Below are 26,452 nucleotides of genomic sequence, written 5' to 3' on the forward strand. Positions count from 1 at the left end.
AATGAAACTTCCAAATAAATAAATAAATCCTAAAATTGAAGTACATGCATCTATAAATTTGCCAGTGAACATAAGGATAATTAAAAGGCCTGGCGGAAAAGCACATCCTGAACACAACAATTGATTCAATTTATTTGGAGACAGTGTAGGTACGTTTGGTGTCGACCACACCAGACCCTTTCAGGATAGCATGAAGCCACGTGACAAGTGGAGCCAAAAAAGGACCTTTTAGTATAGTATATTACTAAACAAACTAGGAAATCCATTTTATGGACAACACATGCAATAAAAGTCTGAAACATGTGCAACCAATTTTAATTGGGTTGTAAGTCTGTGTTAATGATAAACAACTGCAACAGGATATAACTCCTGACGTTTTCTTAAATGAATTAGGCCAGATGTTTATGGCCAGATGTTTATGTTCCTTGTTTATGTTCCTCATGTTAAGTATATTGACTTTATCAGTTTCCATGGGGTGCACTTATTTATTTATAGTACTTTATGCTGGATGCATTGTACTGTTTGGAATCTTGCTTGTTGGTAAATAATGAAACAAACCTACGATTCAGTGTTCCTGCTGTGGTAAAATGTGCAATACATATCAAAACATAGAGCGATCACTTCAGTGAAGTATAGCTTATTGTTATACCTTAAAACTGATTGGTAGCTTAGGCCTTCAAAAACATAAAATCTATAAATGGATCTTGGATTTTGCTCGAGATAAAATGACATCAGTTGCCGTTACTTTGGAAAACGCTGCAGATTTTCCAAAATTCACTCAAAAACATCATAGTTTTACAAGTGAGGTTTGGAGAGTAAGCAGAGGTTCACTTTTTATTTATATGTCTGTTTGTACTTGGCTGCTGCAGTTTAGGAACAGCAAACATCGCTGTTTTGATTCCATCTCTAAAGGAGGAAAACTTTGTTTATATGTCTGTGTATGTAATCTGATCTACTACACATTTGGCTGGTGCATAGCTGTGAACCAAAGGAAACACATGATCATTTGGTTGAGTGGTCTATTTTCTGCTACTTTCACAATGTTTTCAAAGACATCCTTGAACGACCAACAGCAGCAACACGTTCACATAGGATTTCAATATACAAGTGAGCTCTGATCATGAAGATTCCTTATAGATGTGTCCATTATTATATATCTGTGTGTGTGTCGTGGGTGTTCTTTGGGTGACAGCTCCAAGCAGCTATTATTTGTTCCAGTCACATTTCAAATACAAACACATTTGTAATCCAGGCTTAGAAACAGCATTCATCAACAAACGTCCCATCCCACTGTGTATAGTCATTGTAATAAGAAAGTACAATTTCTCAATTCTAAGGTTTTGCATATCAGGGCATAATAAGAAAAAAACAAATCGGGTCAATAGTAGATCTCAAAATTATGTAAATACAACCTCAGATGAAAAAAATAACATATTACACCGTTATTATTTATTTAACAAAAATTGAGTTAAAATGCAGAAGCATTGGGCTAAAAAGCACACAAGTACGTCTTTACTACTTCCACAGGAATGGAGAGGTAAGTAGCAGCAAGGCGCTGCTGATCAAATGCATGTGATTAAGTGATCATTGGCAAGTGGAGCACTTGTATAAAAGAAAAAAAAAGATTTAAAGTGTTGCAATAGCCTAGTCAAAATCCTGACCTCAGCCTGAGAGCTGTGCATAAGCAAACATCCCCAAACATCAATGAGAGTTGTCTACAATTCCTCCACAATGAGGTGAGAGGCTGATAAAGCCATATAGAAAACCCACAGTTATTGCTACTTAGGTGGTTCTAAAAGTTCTTGAATCACGGGGTGTACTTTTCACACCCAGCTTTTGGTTTAGTTTTTGTTAATAAATAACAGCACAGTGTATAATATTGTGTTGTTATTCATTTGTATTTAACTACTTTGAGAACCTGATAAGGAGTGTATGATTTTTATTGTGTCCTGAAATGCAAAACCTTCAAACTAAAAGGGGTATACTTTCTTTTTAATGATTCTGTAAATAGGACTCTTTATTGTGCCAATAATTAATAGCCTGCCTTAAATATACCAGTCCTACATGATGGTAACAGTTGAATACTGAATGTTAAGAAGGGGCATTTTTTGTGTGCCTATTAAGAAAAGAAACCTCTAGCAACAGGTTTGATGGACACAGAAAGTCACGCTGTCATTGAGGCCTCTGAAGATTACTATTTTGATGCATGGAAGTTTCTAAGAGGTAGCACCTTGAGAAAACCCAAATAACATTTCTGGATGTTGATTCTGAGTCTGTGATAACAAAATTATGTCCACATTTACTGGTCATTTTATCTTATCACTTCACTGAGAATGTTATTGCAGTGAGCAGTACATGCAAGAAAACCCCAAAAAATCCTGTAATTGAAATAATTTAGCATGAAGGTGTGTGTGAGTGCTCAAAAATACCTATAAGCAGTCACATCAAAGGAAACATCTGCAAGGTAGTCTGAGTATGTTTAAAAATAAATATCATAATCTAATTAATTGTAAGATGAACTCAAAGGACTCCTAAACCTTGTTTCAATACAACTAAAATTGATCCATTTTTGGAACTTGTGCTAATGGGTGATCACAGCTTGTATGTGTCACTTATATGTAGTAGTTTGGCAGCCATGGTGGACTCCGCGTATTAAAGAGATATGGGCCGGAAAGCTTCTGTAATGGCAGAATAAATGGACAATGAAGCAAAAAACCAAAAAGACTTACCTTAAACTCTGTCAGCATAGCTCAATAAGTGCAAATTATATTTCCCATGACAATTTGTGTCTCTAAATTTGCATTTTAAGTAATAACTGGTAAATGACTGATAGCTGGTGAAGTTATCAACTAACTCTAGTTTGCAAGCTGAATCTATAAAGTGCGAAGACACACAGTTTCCTTCACCAGAACTGGAGTATGAAATTCTCACCCCAGAGCAGACATATTAGTAAAAATGCTTGAAAAGGTATCCAAACATAATTAAAAAGTGAGGCCTAGCAGAGGCAAGCTAAAACCGCCTTAACAAAATCCAAACTGGTAAAAGTTTTGTTTTATTTTTAAATCACCAGCTGTACATTAGTTTGGAAGGGCAATCGTAGCTTTAGAGGAAAAAACTCTAACTAACCAAGGAAGTAAAACTGAAAGTACAGTCATGGTCAAAATTTCGTAGTAAAGCTCTTTGACTCATAGATAGATAGATAGATAGATAGATAGATAGATAGATAGATAGATAGATAGATAGATAGATAGATAGATAGATAGATAGATAGATAGATAGATAGATACCTTTATTAGTCCCACGAGTGGGAAATTTCATGTTAAGGCTGCCGACCTATTGCACGCATTGGCGGCATCATCTTACCCTCCAACCATACATACATTACACAAAAACATCACATGGGGAAGACAGGTCAGAGAGGTGTAACAATGGAAAATGCACCACATGAGGAAAGACAAGGACAAAAAAAATAACTCCCTCCAGACTGATCTCCAACAGGGAGATCAGTTTGAGAACAGAAAAAAACACATCATGAAAATGATTATGATTGTTCAACAACTTATTGCACATGTATACAAAAAATGTATGAAGGACAAAATTAATGCCACCTCTTACAACTTTCAGATAATAATTACTGTCAGTTTCCTCTTGGCTCTATAGTAATCTCAGACACATAGTTCACACTGAAGCCTCACCTTCCTGTTATCTTCTGTTTGTGAGGGGTGACCAATCAGGAGACAGTAGGCTTAGAAGAAGGTTTCAAGTACTGGATGAACTGTGTGTCTACACCACGCCTCTGTGTAAGATTACAGTTAAATCCTGTGAAGCTACTCCAGTTGAGATCAAGAACAAAAATTTGGAGCAGGAAATGGTCATCTAACATCTTATATCATTCCCATGATCACGTGACCTGTTGTTAACATTCAAATGTAGGTGCCATATCCACGAAAAGAGGAGGCTCCCACAGAGCACCTCCTCCCAGAACATTGTTTTTTGCTTGATATATAAAAAGATGACCCTGTGATCATGCAGGTTGCAAGACACAAGAATGAGAATCTCTTCTGAGCCATAAAACCGTCAATATTCCTCTTGAGAGAAAGAATCAAGTCATATTAATTTTTATAATTAGCAAAGTAAAGGTGAAGCAGTGGAGAGTTAATTACTCAATTACTGCCTGCAAGTTAATTTTTAACTATCTGAAATGAAGTCAGTCATTATTTAGTGATTGGTTGATAATTAAGAGTCTAATCTAAATTAATGGTTGCGAGACGGTTTTTTGATCCTGCTGTGCGCTTGGTGCAGCATTAAACCAGGAAAGTGGATGCCATTCCAATTAGAAGCGAAAGGATTTAATGTATTGATGTTTTGTTTTTTTCCTCCCACAAATCTTTTGCCTGACACATAATGAAAGCTTTGATAATTTAGAAAAGGAAAGACCCCATTTCCAGGCGAGTGCGTTTTAGCTCCTTCTCTCCATGCAATTAGGAAACTTTTTCTCCATCTAATTATGAACATAATTGTGCCTGTGACAGAATATTGGGAGGAAATGCAAATTGTGGTTAAAGTTATTTTCTTTAATTCACCTCTCGTTTGATAGATTAAACCTGATGCCTTTAAGATCTGCCTGTGTGTTTAAAATTGAGTGGATTAAATGCCAAACTTCCTCTGGAGCAACAATTCCATTTCAATTAAAACTGACTTATCACCTTCTCCTAAAACGTGCTTAATATGCCAAAAATTTTTCCATGCTTGAAAGAGTCCAAAATGCCATTTTAATTGTTATCAGTGAGTCGCATCTCCCCCTCTCTCCCTCTTTTCTCTTTCTTCTGCCCACCCTCTATTTTTTTCCTTGGCTGTCTTGGCACAAGCCGCACGGAAATAGACCTAATTAACCCCCCTACCCCGCAGGGAAATCCGCTATGCAAATTAACATTTTCAAAATATAGTAATTTGAGAAATGGTGATGCCAATTTTTCATGCACGGGCTCGAAATATTTGCATATACATTTAGCAGCCCAATCAATAGAGCTACTTCTCACGTGCACATTTGTGGAGGGGAGGAGTGAGGCATTAAAATAAATGCTGGGATCTGATGGGCATACAAGGGAAGAATGGTTGGCCCTATTCGGCCACTGGCTAACTACTGGAGCCCAACAAAACCATCTGCTGGCAGTGAAACGGTGGAAGGGAGAAAAGAGGGAGGAGAAAGTCCCCCACCCCACCCCAAAGGGCCCAGCTTAAAGCCACTCTGTAAACAAGGAAATATGTTTTAATTAGGAAGCAAGTTCACGCGCATCTCATTTAAATCACTTTAATGAATAGCTCCGTCAGAGTGGCCCCCGTGCGCTGACATGAAATGACTGATGCTGTTTGAAACAAAGGCCTTTTCTTCGGTGCGCTCGGTTCATGTTTTGTTTTCTCAACTCATTGTCTGTTAACCCCTACAACTTCAATTTAAAGCATGAACAACTGTAGACTCAGTTGCACACTTATTTATTTGGTTAGCATGAGCTCAGATTTGACAATAAGTACATTTAAAGAAATCAAAACATAATTTTTACCGAATATTTTGACACAAAAGTGCCATGACACTGACAGGCAGATTCACTTTGTTTGCTATATAACCTGACAGAAAAGTGCATGGAAGGCGCACGATAGTCTTTAACCACAGCTGTTCAGAAACACAATTACACTGAAGATGTATGTGCTTTATTTACATGATCTCAATGATTTATTTTTATGTGTGCCACTCTGTGACAACCCTCATTGTTTCCTCCATGCTAATCAGCAAATGGATAATATATTGCTGAGCGATGGTTATTTAAATCTGAATACATGTGCTTTATGTCAATACATGACCCTTATGTTAAATCCCTAAATGTATACAATGTATACCACTTTAATGTTGTTTTGTTTTGAGCATCTTTCTTTGCACAGCTGTAGGTTTCACATCAGTCTATTGTCATCAGTTAAGCCTTACAACTTCTCATGTCTATAAAACAGACAAAATTACCTGTGTGATAGAGTCAGTAGTGACTTTGGGAAATTAGATGTGGGATTCCTGGTGTGGTATATGCTGTGTGGTCACATCCACATCCTGTGACCCCAGCTCATTGGTTAGCTATTACTGCAAATGTTTTGGTTCAACCTTGCAAAATTAGCACCATGTCTTACTTCATGTTTGTTGACCAGTTACCTCAATTAGCATTCACAGTTCCACATTCAAGCACTGACAGCATACAGCTTTTCTTACAGTGACCACAGCACAGGCACATTTTGAGCCTTTACATAAACTTCAAACTTGTGTTTGTGAAGCTCAGCGGGTTATTGTTAAACATGGATGGTTTTTGAGAAGGCTTGGATTTGATTGCAGACTCTTGAGAAGTAGGATGCTCTGAAGACCAATGCTACAAGTTCCTGCAGCTTCATGTACAGTAGAAGACAGGAAGTTACTGCATATGTTCTAAAGAGGAAGCAAACTGAACATCACATACATATACAGTCATAGTAAATAGAAAGTATCTATGTATCTATCAAGTCTACAGTTTCAGGTACCGAGACATAATAAAAATAAAATCTAGCTGTTGCCAGGTCCTAGATGAACAACATGTGACTCTGTTACACTGTGTCATTAATTAATAAAAACTCAACTCAAAATCGAAGTAGACACTATGACTCAATAATGAATGCATTGCTTTCACACAAGAATGAAAACAATGCTGTATATACACATCTATACATGTTTATATGTATACATATACATATACACATTTACATATGTATTATTTGCAGAATATTATTTGTTGATTGTTTCTTGTAAGCTTTGTGGTCTTTGCCTGATGTAAATTAATTCCATGACAATAATAGTATTATTAGTATAATATTTGCTTGATTCATTGTAATAAAAATATCACGATGAAACTCAGTGGCATTTTAGTAGATAGTTGCAGAAGCTATAAGATCAATATATTATTTATACATAAGTAATATATCACCTCCTCCTAAAATTAAAGCTGAGGTCTCTTGATTACAGGGTCACTGATTTTCCTTTTTTCTGTCAGACATGACACTGAGCCTTCAATGGCACTCAGCCAAATTCACAGGACAGTTTAAGCAATTAATGCTCAGAGGTATCAGTCAGCGAGAGCAAATAATTTCACATAAACTGCCAGTGCACCAAGCACAGCCTGATGATACCCTCCGGAGCATCCCATCCTAACATATGCTTAATTGTTTACCACTGCTTGTTACATAAATAGAGATGCTGCAGGGGAGGAGGGGGAGCAGGCGGGGTGTGTGGGGGGGGTAGGGTTTAGAGTCAGTACACTATGAGACGGAGCTGGAGAATTAATAACAATTTGTGGCAAATAATTACTTATCAATTAAAGCTGTTATCCTGCCTAATTAGGCAGCGTTCATTAAATTCAGCCAATTTAAACCTTAATCAAAGTTAGCAGGGCCTGACAGCACTGAGTGGCTCAGTGAAGGAGCGCCCTCCGGTGGATAAGATGCATAAAATAAGTGGATTTTTAAAAAATCATTTTAAAAAAAAACAACTACTGTTATTCTTATGTTATTTGTTAATAATATAAAATATATTTGCATTTACTCACTGTATATAATCAGTTTCCATGGGAATTTACTTGTAAAATGAGTAAATAAAAAAATATATATTAAGAGTACCAGAAGTTTTATTGTGGTCCGAAACCAACTAAATCTAACTTTGTACACTACAATTCTAAAAACCAAACCAGAAAACGAGGCTAATTAATTATTTTCCACCAATGATGACAATTGATGTTGCATAGTATTTATTATCAACAATGGTAGTAGAAGTAGTAGTATTGAACTTAAGAGTTAAAATTATTTAGGTCATTTACTAAAGTGTAAAAAAGTATTGAACATTAAACATTAACATCTTTGCAAGCATCTTCTTGTATTGCGTTGCTTATTTACTTTGCTGTATTCACTTCATAGATCCAAACATATCTTTTTTTGTGAAACATCTTTATCTCCAATAATAATAATAAAAATAATAATAATAATAATACAAGATTTAAAAAAATGAAAAAGGTGTTGGAAGTGCAGAGTCTAAAATTTAAAAAAAAATGTGTGCACATAAGTACACTCACCAAAGTTCATTTAAGAACAAATGCCCTTGATTATTTGTCACATTTCAAATTAAAAGCATCTTCACCCTGCGGCCTGTCTCATTTTAAAGCCTTCACTTCCTATGTGGTCATTTGACAACAAAGCACGCGCTTCTCGGGGCGCCTCGCCACGAGGAACGAGTTAATTAATATTGGCTCTTGTTTGGTCTAGTTAATGAATGAGTAAATTATGCACCTCTGGGACACCGCCTCCCCAATCGGTTTAAATTATCCCACAAACCCCTCACACCCCCCTTCTTCCAACATTGTCCTCCAATTTCCCCACTCTGATCCTGCACTGATGGGGTCCCTGTCACTAACCACACACACACAAACACACACACACACACACGGAAACCAAGGCTATACCCCTGCCGTCTCCATCTGTCTTTCTTTGTCCTGATTTGGTGTGTTCATTGTCTTCTGCACAATTATTGATGCGTTTTTTCTTTTCTGTTTTTTTTTTTTTAATTCAACCCTTCTGTTCGACCCCGGATCGTCAGCTCAGGGTAGCAAATAACTTCCATCCCATTAACTCGTTTTAGAGGGAAAGCTAGTCAAACAAAGCTTGGCCACAATCTGATACACACACACACACACACACACACACACACACACACGCACACACACACACGCACACACTGTCCTGTTGGTGAGAAGATCCACATTATTTGCATTAAAAGCCTCACACCGTGAAATTCATTTATAATTACAAAGTGGGGTGCTGTGTGTGTTATGCAGATCAGACTTGTGTGGTGAGTGGAAGGAATATCACACTTGCATTGGTTATTTTGTGATACGCTAACGCTGAATGTATGGTGACAGATTGCAATTATCTCATTATTGTAATTGTCAGAGTCAATTCCTTGCAGGCCGTGTGCAGGCTGCATGAAGGATTCCAGGAGTTACACGCAAATCTACAAATGTAGCAGGGTTTTTCTGTTATTGTTTTTTAATAGTCCAAAAGCCACACTTTAACAAACACACTGCAGTCAGGGCTTCACCTTAAACATGTGATCACAATCTGCAAACACATATTAATGTTTGTAATCTTTATAAACTGAGCGTATGTTGATTGATTGTCCTGGCACAAACAAAGGCTTAAAAGAAGAGTCTGCTGATTTCATTTCACCAAAGTTCATAATGTTGAATAAGTCCGGGCCTCCTGAAATAGGCTGTTTCAGTTTTGGCTGTAACAGTGAGCCATGCTCAGCCTTGTAGATCTCCAGCGCCCTCGTGTAGTGAAAAAGCTGCAGTGCAGCTCCTCATGTGGCTATTTTGTCTCTGTAACGCTGGCAGTGCTCCAGGTTCCTTCTCTCATCAAAGACTATTCAGTCCAAACACCAAAGGCAGTCACTTCACTGGGGATCAAATATTCATTGTTAAGATCTGTGGATCAGCTGACTGACCTCCACAGCACATGACTGGAAGTATGTTTCAGTAGATTTTTTTTAAATACCAGAAAAGATATTTACTGCTAAACAACTGTACTTTTATTGTGCACAAAAAAATTAACTGCAATTGTGCAAAACAGGGATTGAAAACTTTGATCATTTTTAGGCTTGTGTGCAACCCCGTTAGTATAGACCAATTCCTGCTTCATAAATAGTTCCTCTTCTTTTTGGAACTGGAATTCCAAAACCGCTGGAACCAAAGGGAGGAGTTATTGTGACCCTGTCCTGGAACAATTGTGCTAATGGCAAAGATATTTAAAAATTTGTAAATTTTAAGTACAATTTGACAAAAAAAGATTTAAGACTAATTTTGGGGGATTTTACTAGTTTTATACATAATTTAATTACAGATTAAAGAAAAATAAATTAATAAACAGAGATTACAACAAATAATACAACATCTAACAAATCTCAGTAACTTAATAATTGCAGAAGAACATTACAAAAAGCTAAAAAGGAATTTTGGATAACGTAAAGAACATTTAAAAAGAGAGGCATCACAATAGATGACTACTCATTTTAACACTGAACTTATCATCTCATCCACATCTGCCACATCTGCCTGAAGTGATCATAATATCTTTGCTTTTTTTTTAAAGTCCTACATAACCCAAAATTCACTTTTTGATAAATAAGCCAATTTTAGGAAAGGCACAGTTTCCTGGAGATTCTGAATTTCCTGGTAGTTTGTTTTTTGTTAGTTCTTTCATCAGTTACAGTCAGAAACATCCCATAAAATATCATGTAAAAGCTGAGCTCTCTTTTCTTCACGTTCGCTTTCTTCCTGCACTGGGTCACATGAATCCTCATAATACACATTAGACTGAACTAATAAAGGGTACAGCAAGGCTGATAATATCCTGATATTTTAGTAAATGTCGCTTTTTCTTTGAGCTGCTCTGTCATCACACTGTTTTTTCAACTTGTTAAGTTGAATCACTAGAAGTAGAGCTTGTGAAAGAACTCCTGCCAGAGTGAAAACTTGTTTTTTCTTAATTTCTGCATTTCTATGTGTGAAAAATTGATATTTTGCCTCGCAGCATCAAAGGTGTGTGTCTTCTTTTTTTTTAACCTTTTTTGAATTTGAACTCATCACAGAAAAAGCAAGAACATAGGTGAAAAACACCACTGTGAGTGTAATGGAGGACTTTTCTGAAAGACTGAGGAAACGTTGGTGATTCCTACTAATGCAGAGACATTAATTGGAATTGGGTCAAAAAGTGCCAATGTGAATATTAGCCATTAGACCTCCTTAAATGTATTTATTTTTTTTGTCAGTTCCCCTATGTGTAGGTTGATGTCAGTTACTGTGCTACACTAGCTGTTTTATTTTGATACAATTTTGTCTCTGCTTGTTTAGCTTTACTTCCTCCCCGCTCTCATTGTGGTGTTTGTCTACAACTGTGCTAATTCATCCGGGCTGTTCTAATCAGCCTTTGTGTAGTTATATCCTTGATTCTTCCTTTTGTGTTTGTAACATCTGTTATTTCTTCATGGCATTCCTGTATCCATTTTCAGTTATTAAAAAAATGTAAATAAGTCATGCTTGATCGTTGAGATGCAGATGTCTTTTGGCTCACTCACTCTATACGTGTGCACAATTTCATCATAAGTTACTACAAAATTCCCAAGAAAATAAAAGACAGTTACGCTTAAATTCAACAAGATTAACTGAACGTGATGACTTAATATCAAAAATAAATTAAAAGCCATCCATGATATTTGATATAAAGAAAACACATTCCTCCTATGTGTGTAACTGCTCCACAAGTTTGCAGAGTTTCATCCCTAATTGCAGAAGAATTCCTGAGAAAATAAAGACAATTGCGTTCTCATTGTGTTCTGTGGCTCCGTAGTGTCGTGGTTAACACGTTTACGGGCCAAGCAACAGGTTGCTCGGCTGATTACAGCCGGAGACGGGAAAGGGAGCCTAATTCCCTTTGCAGTCACAGCAAAAACCTGATCTCTGTTTTAAGCTAGACCTAGGGACAACTAGAAGCATTTGGTCCGCAGACCTCAAAGATCTCACCGCAGTATACCAATTTAGAAGATCAGATGCAATGTTTTAAAAACAAGTGTCAAGATCTTAAAATAAATTTGAAAACTAACTGGCAGCCAGTGTAGCGAGGCAAGTATAGAGGATATGTGCTCTCGTTTGTGTGTGCCAGTCAGGAACCTTGCCGCGGGGTTTTGAACCAGCTGTAGTCGGCCAATTAATGACGAAGTAACACCGTAGAGGCTGTTGCAGAAGTCAAGGCGAGATGAATTAAAGGCATCGATTGCTTTTTCAAAGTCTCTGAAACAGAGAAATGGCTTCACCTTTGCAAGTAGGCTTAGGTGAAAGAAGTCAAAAATATAGAGCTACCTGCTCTGGTGATTCTTTGATCTCAGACTTTTTATTGCTTTGACAAAATATACACTGTTAAAAAAGAAAATTAAAGTCCTGACCAGGACATCGCAGAGCTCCTGGACAGCTGTTCTATATTAATCCTCAGTATCTCTCTTGCCCCAGACAGGAAGCAGCGATGTAGTGGTTCAGTATATACAACAGTACTCACAGACGCCCACATCCAACTTGTTGGATCTCTTATTGGGGTTCAGTGTATTACAAGGCACTTTCTATTTCGTTGAGACATATTTTAGAAGGAGGGACAGACAAAGGATGTAAAACAGGTCATTATTTAGCATTTTACAAACAATTAAATCCCTGTTCAATTTAAAGTACAGTGTGATATCTTACAGCTTAGTTTTTTCCCCACTGAATGTACAAATGCCCTGTAAGATTTTAACTCCCTAATGCTTAATGTTGGTAATGCTTAACATTTCCTAATGTTAAGTCTTTGGTTTCGGGGAGAAGAACATGTTAGCAGCCAGGCATGCTTATAATATTTGTGTGTTCAAAGGATTATTTTAACACAATAATTGAAGTTACAGTTATTTGGATTCTGTTTTAGACACATAACTTACTTTGTTAACCAACGATGAGGTTCTAATAATTTCAGCTCACTGTACTGAAAAAGAAAGTTACTTTGATCTGAGACAGAACCACAGCAACAAGTTCGTTCTTTTTTCTGCAGTGCTGGAAACAATAGATTTCTGTGGATTTCCAAATAAAGAAACATGATTAACTGCTGTGTTCGTTCTTAGTGTGTTCAGTTTTGTTAGTTCTGAGTTGCTTTCGTTTAATTCCTCCCTCGGTCTTCATTTCTGCTTTATTTAGTTCATTTGTGTTTTCCTGTTTAATTCAAACATTTTCCATTTAACTTTGAAAGTTAGTTTGACGTATGCTTTGCTTTTAGTTTTGTTTCCTGTTTCTTTTCTAATTCAGTTGAGCTGCTTCTTGTTCTCCACAGCTGTCTCCACTTTTCCTAATTACCCTTATTACATTAAACATGTTACCTGTAATGTATCAGCAGTGTTCCTCTTTTTCTTCTCCTTCTTGATTTTTTGCTGGAGGTGGCTGGTATTTCAGATCCAACCATTTCTTTTGTGCTCTATAAAAATGATACATGTGAAAAAAAACAATCGACCTATAAATTTATTTATTTGTTTGTTTGTTTGTTTGTTTTTTACCAATTCTGATGAAGTTTTGTCTTACATCAATTGTGTCATTATTGAAAAGTGAATTACCATAATTATTAATTTCTTAAGTCAAAAACAAAGATCACCTTCAGTTGACTTTTTGAACTTTTTCTTTAGATTTTCTCCAGATGACTGCAAATGGATCACACAATAGTTCCTTGGATGCCCTCTCCATTTCTTTCAGCTTATTCCTCCTCATCCACATATGAACGTCGTCTTCTCCTTAACGTGGCCGTGAATAGTCTCTACTATGACATCAGCACATGCCTACATGAAAAACTTGCATATGCCAGAACATAGATTTAACTCAATAAGACTGAAAAGTACAATATTCACAGATGCACAAAAATCCAAAAGAAAGTAAATACATTTACATAATGTACATGGAATAAAAGATTTGAGACATTTGAAGACGGGAAGGGAAAAAATGCACTTACTGAGTATTGATCTGAAATATATAATATGCAATGATGTGTGTGCAAGCTATAGAAAGGGCTTCACTTCCTGTTAAACAGCAGTGCACAAAACAAGAGGAAGTTAACATTCAACACCATGACATTTTCACTGAATTTAACAGTCACTGAGTGGTGAGATAAATGTGTGCATAAGCCATAGTCATAGTTAAGGCTTTTTATGCACTTACGCAGTGCCTAGGTTCATCTCAGCTAATCCTGAGTCCATGCAGAATCACTATGTGCTCCACTTCAGTCGACACGACTCTGCATAGCTTTGATTAGCAGAATCAGAAATTTGTGTTTCTCAGAAGTCAATAGTAGATAGAGAATTGGTATGCAAAACATGGATAATGCAAATATATATTTGACATCAAATGGTGAGAAATGTCATGTTACATTCATTAACATGCTGATCAAACCTTAATCAAACATACTCATTTGGTGATGTAATGGCAGTGGAGTTAAAAGACAGAAATATGAAAACTTGAGCATATAATAAATGTTTCACAGAGTGGCACACTGCTCATTTTATTCTTTTTAAGGTACCTGGAGACGGAGGGCAGCTCAAAAGGATCATCTGGTCTCAGCGTCTCTGCTGTCTGTCCTCTCTCGGTCACTGGGTGCAGATTCTCAGCTGCTGGAGAGGTCTAACTTTTTTAGAGAGGTCTAAAAAGTCTAATGCAGAAAACGTGCATATGATCAATTGAGGCAGTTCGCAGTAAATCAAATAAATGTGTAATGGTCGTACAGTGCAAGCATTTCACTACTGAAGACGGAGGAAACCAGTGTTCTTTAACAGGTTTGAGGTCCAGAAATGTGTGTAATTCACATCTTTGCCTCTTACTTTATTGACCCAGCCACTTCTAATGAAGGGTTGCTGAACTGAAGAAAGGACTCTGTTTCCTGTTAAACAATCGGGCACAAGGGAAGATTTTTATAGTTGGCAGAGCCTCAATTATTTGATTGAGGCTCTGGTTCCCGTAAATCACCTGATTTACTCCTAACTCTTTCAGCAATTTCAGGATCACTTTCAGCATCACAAAGTGCCTCAGTCTCAAACCTGTCAATTCCCCTTAAATTTTCCTCAAAGTAATCATCTCTATCCATCAGAGTCTGAACCTTCATCACTGTCTAACGTTGGGTCGCATAAGTCAGGTGTATCTCTGATTGTTACGTCCTCATACTTTGGATGGTGTTTAAGCAAAGTCCTCACAAGCTTATGAGGAGCTTATTCTATGTCACAGCCTGAAACAGCTGATGCCCTTTGAGAAATGGATCTCAAGTTATGAGCGATTATGCTACAGTCTTGGTAACTTCACTACTTCTTGTACCTCAGCGAGCACACAGACAACATTGCCATGAACAGCTCTTTTGTTGGCCTTTTGGAAGAGGGATTACTTTGGCAAATGCTATGCACTTGGCAATGAGATGCCTCTCTAATATGTTCAGGTCGCACAGTTCATTTGGAATATCTGTAAGCTGTAAATTATTAGCTATTGCTAGGGGAGACGTATTACCATTTTAAGCTGTCTTTGGCAAGTGTGACAGATCCACCCTCTCTTTCTGTTATTTGGAAGCATGCACTGTTCTGAATGGTGGCATTCATTATGGCAAACTAATAAACTTTCTCATAAGGCAAAAGTTTGTCCTAAGGGTTAGGGCTGGTAAGCCCACTTTTTATTTGTGATCGAAACTGTCATTTTGGTGTCTATTTTGCATCTTCCTCTAATGTCTATTGCAGTCTGCATGGTGTTACTCAGTCGTTTGCATTTGTTACACATTGTTTGTCTTATTCTTAGCCGTTGTTTAAATGTAAATGCTGCATCCCTTGCATAACGAGTGGTGATATAAGCCTTTTAAGACTCTTCAAACTAACCTCTGCTTTTGCTTAAAGCGATGTCCTGTTGGTATTGGTTTGTGATGTATGACGTTTGTTTTTGTTGGAAACTTCTGTCTTGATGATAATGAGCTTGTTGATATGAATTTTAAACTCTCGCAAATCTCACTGCCGTATCTCTTTCTCTGTTGTGATTTTTTCTTAGCATATGATAATTCTCAATTTTGTTTCCAATGTCAAAGTTCTTAAGTTTTTCCTTAGAAATCTTTGTTTCTGTTTTTTGGTTATTTAGTTATGAGAAGCTACCTCTAGCAGACTGTCATGCTGAAGTTTATCTGCACTTAAACCTGAGATGTGTCCCTTTTGACAGGAGAAATACAACCCTGGGCACTGACTGCTTAGGCAGGAGAATTTACATGTGGCAGAGTGCTTTGCTTAAGCTCATCTAAATGCTGAAAAAGCACAGGCGTCAGTTCAAAATGAGCATCTCGACTGGTGCCTAACTTTAGTGAACATTTTGTTAAGTTTTGTTATAAGATCATCCAAATGTGTGAAAAGAAACCCAACAGCTGTACCAGTACCATCTGGGCCCAGGGTAGTCCATCTGGTTGCCTGGAGTGTGGATCACAAAAGCCAAACCTTCCATCCGGTGCCGAAAATAATGTCAAAGATTTCTTCTGTGTTCAAGAATCTTTGGGCTTTTTGTAAAGTGTAAACACAAGGGCAGAGATTTCCAGGTGTTGAGAAAGCAGATAAGAAGCAGCAGGGGCCATACTCAGACAATCTTCCTCTTCTGCAAATAGAACTACTGAAAAAAATAATTTTTTTATTCTTTGTAAAAGTATTTTTCACGTTATTTATATTAACTGTTACATAAATCTGCTTTGAGACATGTGCTTGTTGCCATGCACAAACCAAATAACTAAAAACTATTGTGGAACAGCATGAATAAATTACCTACATTTTTTATTAGAATGGTCACCCCCTCAGAAAATTTGCTGCCCTCCCTAATGGCCCATCCTGGTAAAACTGTCTTATGTTGGTAATAATTTGAATAAACGTGAGCACAAGAGAAAGAAAGACAGCCTACAATGAGTTGAAACATTAACATTAACTTATAATTATTTATTCCTGTTTAGAACACATTATTATGGATTTCAAAATCTTATTTGCTTTTCATATGTACCTATTTTCAGTGATATCAACTTTAATAGCAACGTCTCTCTTTTTTGCAATATTTTTCAAGCAACCTATATTTGACAACAGCATAATAAAACTGGAAATTCTGTTTTTTGTGCGCAATCCCCAATATTTTTAGTGGTGCCTATATTGGCCACCCCTATGAAAAAAATCTGGAGGCGGCACTGATAGATAAGCGGAAGAAAATGGATGGATACTTAGGATAATACAGAGCCAGTACTTGGCACTCCCAAAGCTTTACAGACGTTTTTCCAGAATCCTGTTTCTCTTTCAACACTTTCTTCTTCCACCTGGTTCTGAGAGAGTTTTATGCGTGAGAAACGAAGAAGACGGACCATCTTTAAAGAAATAAACCTCGCTTTAAACAAACGGGATTGCTTGCCAAGGTAACACAGTTGGGCACGTGCGCGCACACCTGCCGCAGTTTGAGTTTAATTAAACTCTCTTTGCCCGTCTCCTCAGTTCAAACCAAACCACTGACTCCGGTGTGCTGTCGCTGGGATGGCTGAACCCCGGAGAGTTCAGCTGTTTACTCTCAGCAATGATGCGCCCTCTTCTAACTCGCCTTCGACCCACAGGTGTCCGTCAGGGGTTCCGCAGATGGAAGAATCCCGCTCAGATCGACCCGCTGACACTGAAACAGTCCGGCTCGTCTTCACATTATTTGAGCCCGACGAGCGGAGCTTCCCGGAGTTCAGCTACAGGCAGCTTGTTGATGACAAGGTGGGATTAAGTCACGACCTCCACCCTCCTAACCTGTAACCAGTTAAGATACAAACAGACCCGTGACTGTAGTTAGTCTGGGTTAAGTAGGCTAAATATTTTTTAGGCTTTTGGCTAACCACATGAAATTGTAAACCATTTAAGATATTACACACATAAAAAGCAGTTCAGTTTTAATTCAGTTTGAACTGCATTGCTAATTCAGCAGCAGCCTTTGCTTAGTTTCAAAAGTGGGTTAAAAAACTAACTTTTTAAAGCCAGAGCTGGGTTTAAAAGTTAGATAATAGTCAAAGTGGGACAAAGATCTGCTTTAACACTCACAGTGGGAGTAAATTGCTATTCTGAATGACTTGATTTGTTAATCTCATGAAAAACTAATAAACATGCTGGTTGCATTGGAGCCAGACATGTGTTCAGTTTCCTGTAAAACAATGGCTAGCATGGCATTTGATGGGTTTCAGATAAGTCAGTCAAAAGTTGAAGGACCACTGAGCAGACTAGAGGAGGAAGAAAAGAGGGAGAACGATGAAGTCGCTGCCATTGCAAGGAAGTTGGAAGAAAAATATGTGAGTAGCCTTTTACTCTTGTAAACATGTAAACAGATTTTGTTTGGGGGGGGGGGTTGGTGTTTTTTGTGAGGGTTGATGGGTGCTTGTCTACGGCTGGGTGGCCCAGAGGTCAGCCTGGACACGATAACCTGAGAATCCAATACAATGTGATAAAGAGAACGTTCATATATTAAGGCTTAATAAATTATGTTCACTTTTGGTAACACAGGTTGTGCCTCTGAAAGCAGCCTGTTACTCCCTTTGTTATTTAAAAAACAATTACCTTATTAACCTATAAGATTAAACTGATGTGTGAACAGAAGGTGGCGATCACTATGATAAATATTTGTAAATGGTGCAGTAATGTTATGCTTCCTCTCAATACAGGGTGCCAAACCTAAGAAAAAAAAGGACCGCATCCAGGACTTGATCGACATCGGATTTGGTTATGATGACGAGGATTCTTTCATTGACAACTCTGAGGCTGTGAGTCGGTGTTAGAACACCTTTTGAAATTTCTCACAGCTGGTATAAACTCGTCCTTGCCTGCTGTGCTGCACAGAAAGACGGTTTGATTTATAGATTATGACAATGACCTCACTCACCACTGAGTAAATGTTCTTTCTGCTTAACCTTTAGCTCGCTGCTGCACGTGAAAGCTCTCAACAACCATCATGTGTACTGCTTGTGGTTATACAGTCCCTCAGTAGTTTCTGTAATTGTATTACATACTGCTTTTAGTATGACGAGTTCGTGCCATGCTCCATCACCACCAAATTTGGTGGGTTCTATGTGAATTCGGGCGTGCTGCAGTTCCGCGAGGCCTCTGACACCGAAGACGATGACCTCACAGCCGAAGAGGAAACGATTGAGATGACAAAAGTAAGCAGTAAGAGTACATGACTGGCTGCGCTGAATATTTTGGCAAATCTGCTAAATAGATTTAAAAGGAAATTTTGCACCAACATTTTGGTTCTTTATAACGTTTTTGAGTTGTTTAACATGCCTTTGAACAATTTCCCAGAAACGTAAACTGAATAATGATCAGGAGAAGCCAGGGAAGAAGCTGTGCAGAGCAGATGGAGAGATAAAAAGCAACATGGATCATAAGTTAAGGTGAGGCTGACCAAAGTTAGATACTGATGCTGTAAAGCTGACTTAACAACACTAAATTATTCCCTTGTAATTTTCTTGTTTTGTAGCTCTATGTCTGAAATTGGGCAGACTGATGAGATGGAGATCAAAAAGAAGAAAAAGGCTGTTAGGACTCTGAGCGTCACCAGCATGCTGAAAAAGTTTCAAAAAGAAAAGGAGAGAGAGAGACAGAAGAAAGCGAGGGACAAGGCAGCTGCAAATCTGGGTGCAACAGCAACCCCTCTGTTTCCTGCAGATGCAGGTGGGGGTGGAGGCATGGGGCTAACTGACCCTCTTCTCAGTTTAATTGGTTCAACCAATGACCAAGCTCTGATTCAAGCAGCCAGCACAGTAGATTTTGATATTGATCTGGACTCTCTGTTAGAAGTCAGTGAAGAGATCTCATCGCCTAAATCACTTCCTCAACCAGCATTAGAGATGCAGCTGATCCAAAGCAAAACGGATGATTCCGTGCAGCTCGACACCTTTTCTGATCCCAAAACCCGAACTTCAACTTCAAAGAATAATTTTCTGGAGAAATGTGAACCAGAGCAAACCCAGCTTGTGTCAGATTCCAGTTCTACATCACAGAGCGCCCCGCTGCCAGAGGGACTTCCTCCAGCACTGAAAGACAGCATTAGAAACCTCACAGTGGTGAGATGTTATGTATTTCTGCTGAAAGGAAATGCCTGTGCACACTGTATAGGATGACAAACTGATTGCAGTTTAATGAGCAATGTTTACACTGATTTTTAGGCGGCCAAGATATCAGAGGGAGAGTCAAAACTCAAGTTCTTCAGTCCAGATATCAACTCAATCCTGCTAGAGTGAGTTCTCCCAAGTGAACATATTCAAATGTAAAACCATTAACAGTGAACAGAACACATTTCTCTTTGCAAGTTTAAGCGAAAGTCCTTCAGCACAGACATGCACAGCATACAAACTGCTGCTATTATTATTTTAAAGAATGATGCTGAATTTAAGAGCAAAAAATTAAAAACAAAAAGAACTGAGGAATAAAAATCTTGTCATGGAAATGGTGCGTGTGTATGTATGTAGATATAGTGATAGATATACCTCAATGACTCATTCTTTCAGAAACTACTAGGAAGTGGTATTTATTTATATTAGGTGATCACGTTTTGTGGAACTTGAATGCTCGTGTAAGAAAAAGTTGGACAGTGCCTGCTTCAAGTTCAGGTATTGACCTGCAAACCTTGATCTTGACCTTAAATTTGCTACACACGTGATTATCTGATCAAAAATCTTGTTATACAGTGGGGCAAAAAAGTATTTAGTCAGCCACCGATTGTGCAAGTTCCCCCACTTAAAATGATGACAGAGGTCAGTAATTTGCACCAGAGGTACACTTCAACTGTGAGAGACAGAATGTGGAAAAAAAATCCATGAATCCACATGGTAGGATTTGTAAAGAATTTATTCGTAAATCAGGGTGAATCACAATCGGTGGCTGACTAAATACTTTTTTGTCCCACTGTACCTATACTCATGCCTAAGATTTCAAATAATCTCCTTCGCAAATTTTAACCGGTTTACACACAGATTAGCATGGCATAAAAAGATAGTAGCTATGTAGGTGCAGCGTCACAAAGCCGCTTTTATGGCTGCATGCTCAAAGGTATACAAAGCAGTATATAACTCACTAACCCTTTAACTAAATGTGTACCTGTTCCACCTGAGATATTGAGTGTGGTGTTTAAATGCATGTTTCTGCTCTTGGTGTTTTGGCACAGCATTGAGTTACAGTGTCGGGAGCAGAGTGGGTCACTGCGCTCCAAGGTGTACACACACCTGTCGTCTTTCCTGCCCTGTAGCAGAGATACGCTTCTCAAACGTGTAAAGAAACTGCTAATCGCACAAGTGGTGAGTGTGCTCATGTGTTCAGCTGCATTTCTATTACAGAGTTGTAAATTATTTATACTTGTGTGACCTGCTTCTTATGTGCTCTTGATAAGGGGGAACCCCCTGGGGTGGAAAATCCCATGCAGAAACTTAAAGATGCCATTGGAAGATCTATGCCTGAGCAGATTTCATGTTTCAATGAAGAATGTCAGGCATATGAACAAGTCAAGACTTCAAAGTAAGTTCATTTATTCTTGGAAAATGGAGGTGAGACTATCAGCTACTAGTGTCTATAATTTTATTTAACAAAATAAAATCTCCTTTCCTACTTACCACGTTGTCTCATCTCCCATTCTTTGCCACAGTTGTGGCTGTATTTAAATATTACAATCTTTTCTTATGGCTGACACAACCAAATTGTACAATTTCAAAAAGGCAGATGCGACATGAGCATTACTCTACAGCATGTACATGCAACTGCTAGGCTGGGATCAGCATTTACTCAGCTTGAACAGCACTCTGGCTTCTAGGCTAGCTTAGCATTAGCATGTTGGCTGTGCAGGTACTTGCAAAGAGAATTGGACTACTGGGAACCATCCCTAGCCCTCTGTGATAATGGCATTTTCTGTTTATCTAAAGAGCAACAGAGGACAATGATGAGGAGAAAACTGGGAGAAAAGCAGGTCCTAAGAAAGTGTTCAAGTGGAATGAGGAGATCAGGTAAGCTGTAAAGATCAATCACGTGTTAACATGTTTTATTTCAGTAAGATCTTTTAAAACTGTGCTTTAGTCCATGAAAACGGACACTTTGACCTGTTCTGTCATTTAGAGAGTGTTTGGGCCAAGTGCTGAAAGCAAAAGCAGACAATTATAAAAAGGAAAGGAAGGGGGAACAGGAGGTTGAAGAGCATCTCAAGATCTTTCTTGACAATGAGGTCAAACCGCTTTGGCCAAAAGGGTGGATGCAATCAAGGTAAACTATAATGGTGCAGTTTCAGTCCTGAAACTTTATTTTCATACTTTTAACTATACACATGTTACGACTTAAATGTCTTTTTTCTCTCTCAGGGTTCTGATGAAGGAGAGCAGGAAATTGTTACATCTCTCGTCATTACTGTGAGTGCAGCGATGGGTGGAATTAAATGCTGTTACTTGTATGAATTTCTACATAAAATGTTTAAAGTTATTTACCAAAAATGCAAGCATTGTTTCACATGTTTAGAACGAAGAAGGCCAAGTGTGAGAAGAAGCAGTCATGTTCATTCTCAGATGACTGTAATGACGATCGGGGAAATTTACCGCTGACAGAAATGTCCACAGGAGCAGCTTCTGCCTTCACCGAAGGCTCCGATATACTCTGTTCTGTTGTTCACGAGGGTGCTGCCACGAAGAAGGGCGAGGTCAAAAAAGTGGAAATGAATGTCAGAGCCACCTCAAATGCAGAGTCGGAGAAATCTCAAGTTGATGAGACACCCACTCCCACTCATTCCCTCCTGGATCTCCTTGCTGAACAAGCCCTGGCTCAGGAGCAACAGCTCCCAGGGCTCCAGGAGCTCCTAGCAGAAGTTGCAAAAACCAAGTGTTTTGTTCATCACTGGAGCTTCTCGGAGACACAGAGTTCTCCCCTACTCCCTCCTCCTCCTCCTCAGTCCAGCCCAGTTGGTTTCCCAGCACAGAGTATATGTGGTGACATTTTGCCTCAGATGCTTCAGGTTGGAGGCACCAAACATGCAGATGCTGTTCAGGTGCACAGAGTCTCTGAAGGTGATGGTGCTACAAAATGACAACCTTCAACAAAGACATGCAGTAAGTTGTATATTTTCTTTTTACTCTAACATTACAACAACTCTGAATTTAGAGTAGTGCTCCTCATGTTCAGTTTTCTTTCTGTCTTAATAAAAGGGGATGAAAAGGGGACACTCCAATGATATAGGGAATTAATTGGATAGCAGTTTTATAGAACTGAACTAAAATGATCAGAAATGCTCAAAATGACAAAAATCAACAACCGAAGGGACATGTTTGTACTTGAAACAAAATTAATTTAAAATTCAAAAATTCAAATCTCATATTTAGACAAAATAAAAGATGGCTGTAGCTCCAAGGTTCAAAATTGGCTCCAAAATCCTGAAACCTGCATTCTGTCTTCTAAGAGTGAGAGGATTATCCAGGATGTGTGTTAGCTAATGGTTTCTAAACGACAATGGCAGCAAAAACTTCATTGTGGGACCAAACCAGTGTGTGACATCATGGTTTAGTAGTTTACGTTTTTATCAAACGCAACACATCAATTGCTACAAGATGCTTTATGTATTCCAATAAGTTTCAATGTCAAAATAAAAGCTTTATAATCAACATTTTGTCAAGTAGATAAAATGTTTTTCTTTTTAGATGGAGCAGAATCGTTGAAGATGAACTGGGCACATGATGAGGTTCTAATGGAGTAGTTCTTATACTAAAATCAACAAAGTTAATGTCTTAAACTACACACTTTCACTTAATACATAATAAAGAGAGCATGTCATAGCTGTTTATTTGGTGCTTTATTTTCTTAACATTTTGTACAGCAACTGAAGGTTTTAGTAATGATTCATGTTACCAACTTGACTGAGGCTAGTAACAAATGACTCAAAACAACAAAGTTCAACTGCCTAGTCAGCTTATTTAAGCTGAAATTTATTGTGCAATGAAAGTATTGCAAGGAGTAATGCAGGAGCTGTGAATAAGGATGTAAAAATAAAATGTCTCAACGAGCCTAAAGGACGATGAGGAAGTCTAAAGTTACCCAACTAAAGAGCAGGCTGTTAGCCTCTTGTACCATTTGGGTGCAGCTTTTGCTTTGACAGCTAACACAGACAGTTTCCAAAAGGGGGTGGAGCAGGACACTTGGACAGTGGGTTGACACATACATTATGCCCAATGATTTATTTAAATTTTTTACCCTCACCCACATCAACACATTGATCCAGTTCCAAATCCAAAGAAAATCCTTCCAAAAACTCTTGGATTCTTTACATGGCAGGATGGGGGCGTAACTCAGCATTTCTTCAGATATCAAATAGTAATGAAACACCATTGTGATGTTCAAAAGAAAATAAGACAACCAGATATCTTTCTGGATGCCTTTGCTGGACTGTCTCGCCTTATTTCCAGTTTCAGCTCTTTAAAAGTAAATTGTTTTTAACTAAATCATACTGCTTTCACATACCCATGAACACTGAGTGATTAAGGACTAAAATGTGAATTTCTTTCTAGAGAAGCTTTCAGTCTGGACGATGTGAACTTTGCCTTTTGGGCAGATAACAAAGGCAGCTTACGGTAGTTACATAAGAACATGTACCTGGACAGAAGTTCAGCAACAAAACGATTAAAAAGAACAACTAGAGAGCATCATCTGCTTTTAGTGAGACTCCACTGTCTTTGAAATGCACATAAAGACATTCAAATTCAAAGCTGAGCCTTGAGGACACAAGGAATGACACAGCAATGAACATTTCTCTGCATTTTCTACAGCAGGAGCACTTTTATCCAAGTAATGTGGAAAGAGGAACTTTTAAGGTTTTACACGTGAGTTATCATCTGGCTAAGAAGAACAAGCAGCAAGAAATGTCCACAACAGCTGTTTGCAGTTCCTGGAAAGCAGAAGAAACAGTTTTCAGCACAAGATTACTCCAAACCTTCAGTTTAGGATTCTTCTCATTTACATGATCATATATCAGAACAAAAGCTTTCTCAAACTCCAGGAAGGATGATTTGGAACAATGAAAGTAGAAATGTTAACAGGGAGCATTAATTGTGTTCAGTAGTAATGCAGACAACCCTACCTCTGGCAGGAAGGATTTTCACTTCCACTGTGAAGTTTTTTGAAAATAATCCTTTAGCTTGGATTGTGTAATTTCCAGCATCCTTTTTATTTAAATGAGAGGGTGGGGCAACTATCTGCCCATTTCTGAACCAGGTCACTGATGGCTGAGGGTTTCCTGTCACCTCACATGGGAATCTCTCGCCCTCTGTCACCTTAAGTTTTACAGGACAGCTAAGCTGTGGTGCAACTGAAACAAGGAAAAACAATCAGTGGAAGAAAAGACACCTAATACATTTTATCTAACGAAAGAAGCTCTGTTTGTTCACTTTTCTAGTAAGAAGAAAAATATGGTTTAAGCAGTTCTATGTAACACTTTACAGCTGACGGTATATGACTGGAGAACAAAGAGTGCAGTTTCATTTGAAGTAGTTTATATATGTGATTCTTGAAATTGCAGGAGGAAACATTACACAACAGCTTTATATTGCCTCATTAAAATGCTTCTTGAGTGATAAACTGGTTCATAGAGCAGAAAGTCTTCAGTCATATGTTATTAACAGTGCATATATTGTGACTATGGCAGAAGCTCTGGTGGTCATTTTCCACAGTCAATAAGTAAATAAATATTAGGATTATCCACACCTGAACTGTGTTATGTTCTTTGCTGTGTTTTCTGCACGGTTGTCACTCCCATGTAAAAAAGCAATTTTGGAAATGCTGTTGTGGCTTTACCATAATATTGCATCCTGCGCACTGAGCAGATCAGGTTATACTTACAGAGCTGTTATGCTGTTTTAAGCTTTGATAACCATATGCACATTAAATGTAGCCTGGGTAAGTAGTTGTTCAGTGATGCTGGGAAAGCTCCAGGTGGCAGAACTGGAGCTCAAAATGTACGTGTTTTAAATGGATGCTGCAGTGTTTGAAGCAAATAGCTTGCATCTACCCTTTTGGCCTTACAGAAAAAGCAAAGAGGGATCCTAAAGATGTGGAGAGGGGAAAAAGAACTAAAGGGGAAATTAAAAAACAGAATCCACATAAATTCCAAAAATTTGTAGCGCAGATCACTGGTTTCACTTACAGAGTCTTTGTGACGCCATCACTGGAAGGTGCTGTGGTCCTTCAGGTCCCAGCTCAAGTTTGGCTTCACACCAGTACTGAGCTTCAGTGTCTTCTTTACTGGATACGATGTTCAGAGTGAAGCTCTGAGTCACTGGTTTCTTCTCACTGGATGTATTCGAGTGCATCTGAGCCAGCATTTCCTCCCCTCTGTAGAAGGTCACGAGGACGTTTTCAGCAGGCGCAACCTCTGTAACGTGGCACTGTAGAGTATACCGATCACCCTCAAACGGTGACTCACTGTGATTTAGAAATGTGATGGATACTCTGTCTGGAGGCTCTGTGGAGAGAGGTTGGCATATCAGCCATGTAAAGTGCTTCATGCATGTCAGAAGGATAATGCTGTTGACTTACTGTAGACTATTAGGGTGAGTTTACTGTAACACTGTCCTCCCTGTTCAGATAATGCAAAACACACAGGCTTGATGGTCCAGTCAGTCATCTTCTCAACACTCCAGATCAGAAAACCTTGTGATGTAAAGTTAGGACGGTTCTGGAGTGGCAAAGGGTAACAAATCGCAAAGCTATTCAGATTTTTCTTTTCTTTTTTCCTCAAGTGAAGGCAATGAACCATAAACACAA

At 38.3% G+C, this 26,452-nt stretch overlaps 2 protein-coding genes across 4 annotated transcripts in view; one reads left to right on the plus strand and one right to left on the minus strand.

Annotated features, from left to right (window-relative positions):
• Positions 1–16,843: 16,843 nt before the first annotated feature.
• On the plus strand, positions 16,844–24,523 carry LOC102193409 (ubinuclein-1-like). 3 transcript variants are annotated; one of them, XM_005744589.1, is made up of 15 exons: positions 16,844–17,064; positions 17,257–17,401; positions 17,863–17,967; positions 18,337–18,435; positions 18,691–18,831; positions 18,974–19,065; positions 19,152–19,737; positions 19,840–19,910; positions 20,838–20,967; positions 21,060–21,184; positions 21,586–21,666; positions 21,776–21,919; positions 22,015–22,062; positions 22,169–22,752; positions 23,338–23,472. In XM_005744589.1, the coding sequence occupies exons 1-14, from the start codon at positions 16,988–16,990 to the stop codon at positions 22,728–22,730; spliced, it is 2,406 nt and encodes an 801-aa protein (XP_005744646.1). In that variant the 5' UTR covers positions 16,844–16,987; the 3' UTR covers positions 22,731–22,752; positions 23,338–23,472. The 3 variants fall into 3 exon arrangements, with proteins under 3 accessions (XP_005744646.1, XP_013769166.1, XP_013769165.1); XM_013913712.1 differs by lacking the exons at positions 16,844–17,064; positions 23,338–23,472 and adding an exon at positions 24,460–24,523 and having other exon boundaries at positions 17,075–17,401; XM_013913711.1 differs by lacking the exon at positions 16,844–17,064 and having other exon boundaries at positions 17,075–17,401.
• The window catches only part of LOC102193122 (intercellular adhesion molecule 4), an 8,627-nt gene continuing 5,720 nt past the window's right edge, over positions 23,546–26,452 (minus strand). Inside the window, exons 4-7 of the mRNA XM_005744588.2 lie at positions 26,225–26,363; positions 25,833–26,150; positions 24,771–24,998; positions 23,546–24,578 (exon numbers count right to left, since the gene is read on the minus strand). Of these exons, the coding sequence (XP_005744645.1) occupies positions 24,508–24,578; positions 24,771–24,998; positions 25,833–26,150; positions 26,225–26,363 (756 nt within the window). The 3' untranslated portion in view covers positions 23,546–24,507. The remainder of the gene's footprint in view (positions 24,579–24,770; positions 24,999–25,832; positions 26,151–26,224; positions 26,364–26,452) is intronic.

Source organism: Pundamilia nyererei, unplaced genomic scaffold (genome assembly GCF_000239375.1).
Source record: "Pundamilia nyererei isolate P.nyererei 1_Seehausen unplaced genomic scaffold, PunNye1.0 scaffold00145, whole genome shotgun sequence".
In the NCBI taxonomy this organism is placed as follows: Eukaryota; Metazoa; Chordata; class Actinopteri; order Cichliformes; family Cichlidae; genus Pundamilia; species Pundamilia nyererei.

Bases quoted from the DNA above. Each gene is read 5' to 3' on its own strand.
- LOC102193409 (XM_005744589.1), top strand. From the start codon at position 16,988: ATGCGTGAGAAACGAAGAAGACGGACCATCTTTAAAGAAATAAACCTC. The intron at 17,402-17,862 runs GTGGGATTAAGT...GATGGGTTTCAG, and splicing joins GGCAGCTTGTTGATGACAAG to ATAAGTCAGTCAAAAGTTGA. The intron at 19,066-19,151 runs GTGAGGCTGACC...CTTGTTTTGTAG, and splicing joins AACATGGATCATAAGTTAAG to CTCTATGTCTGAAATTGGGC.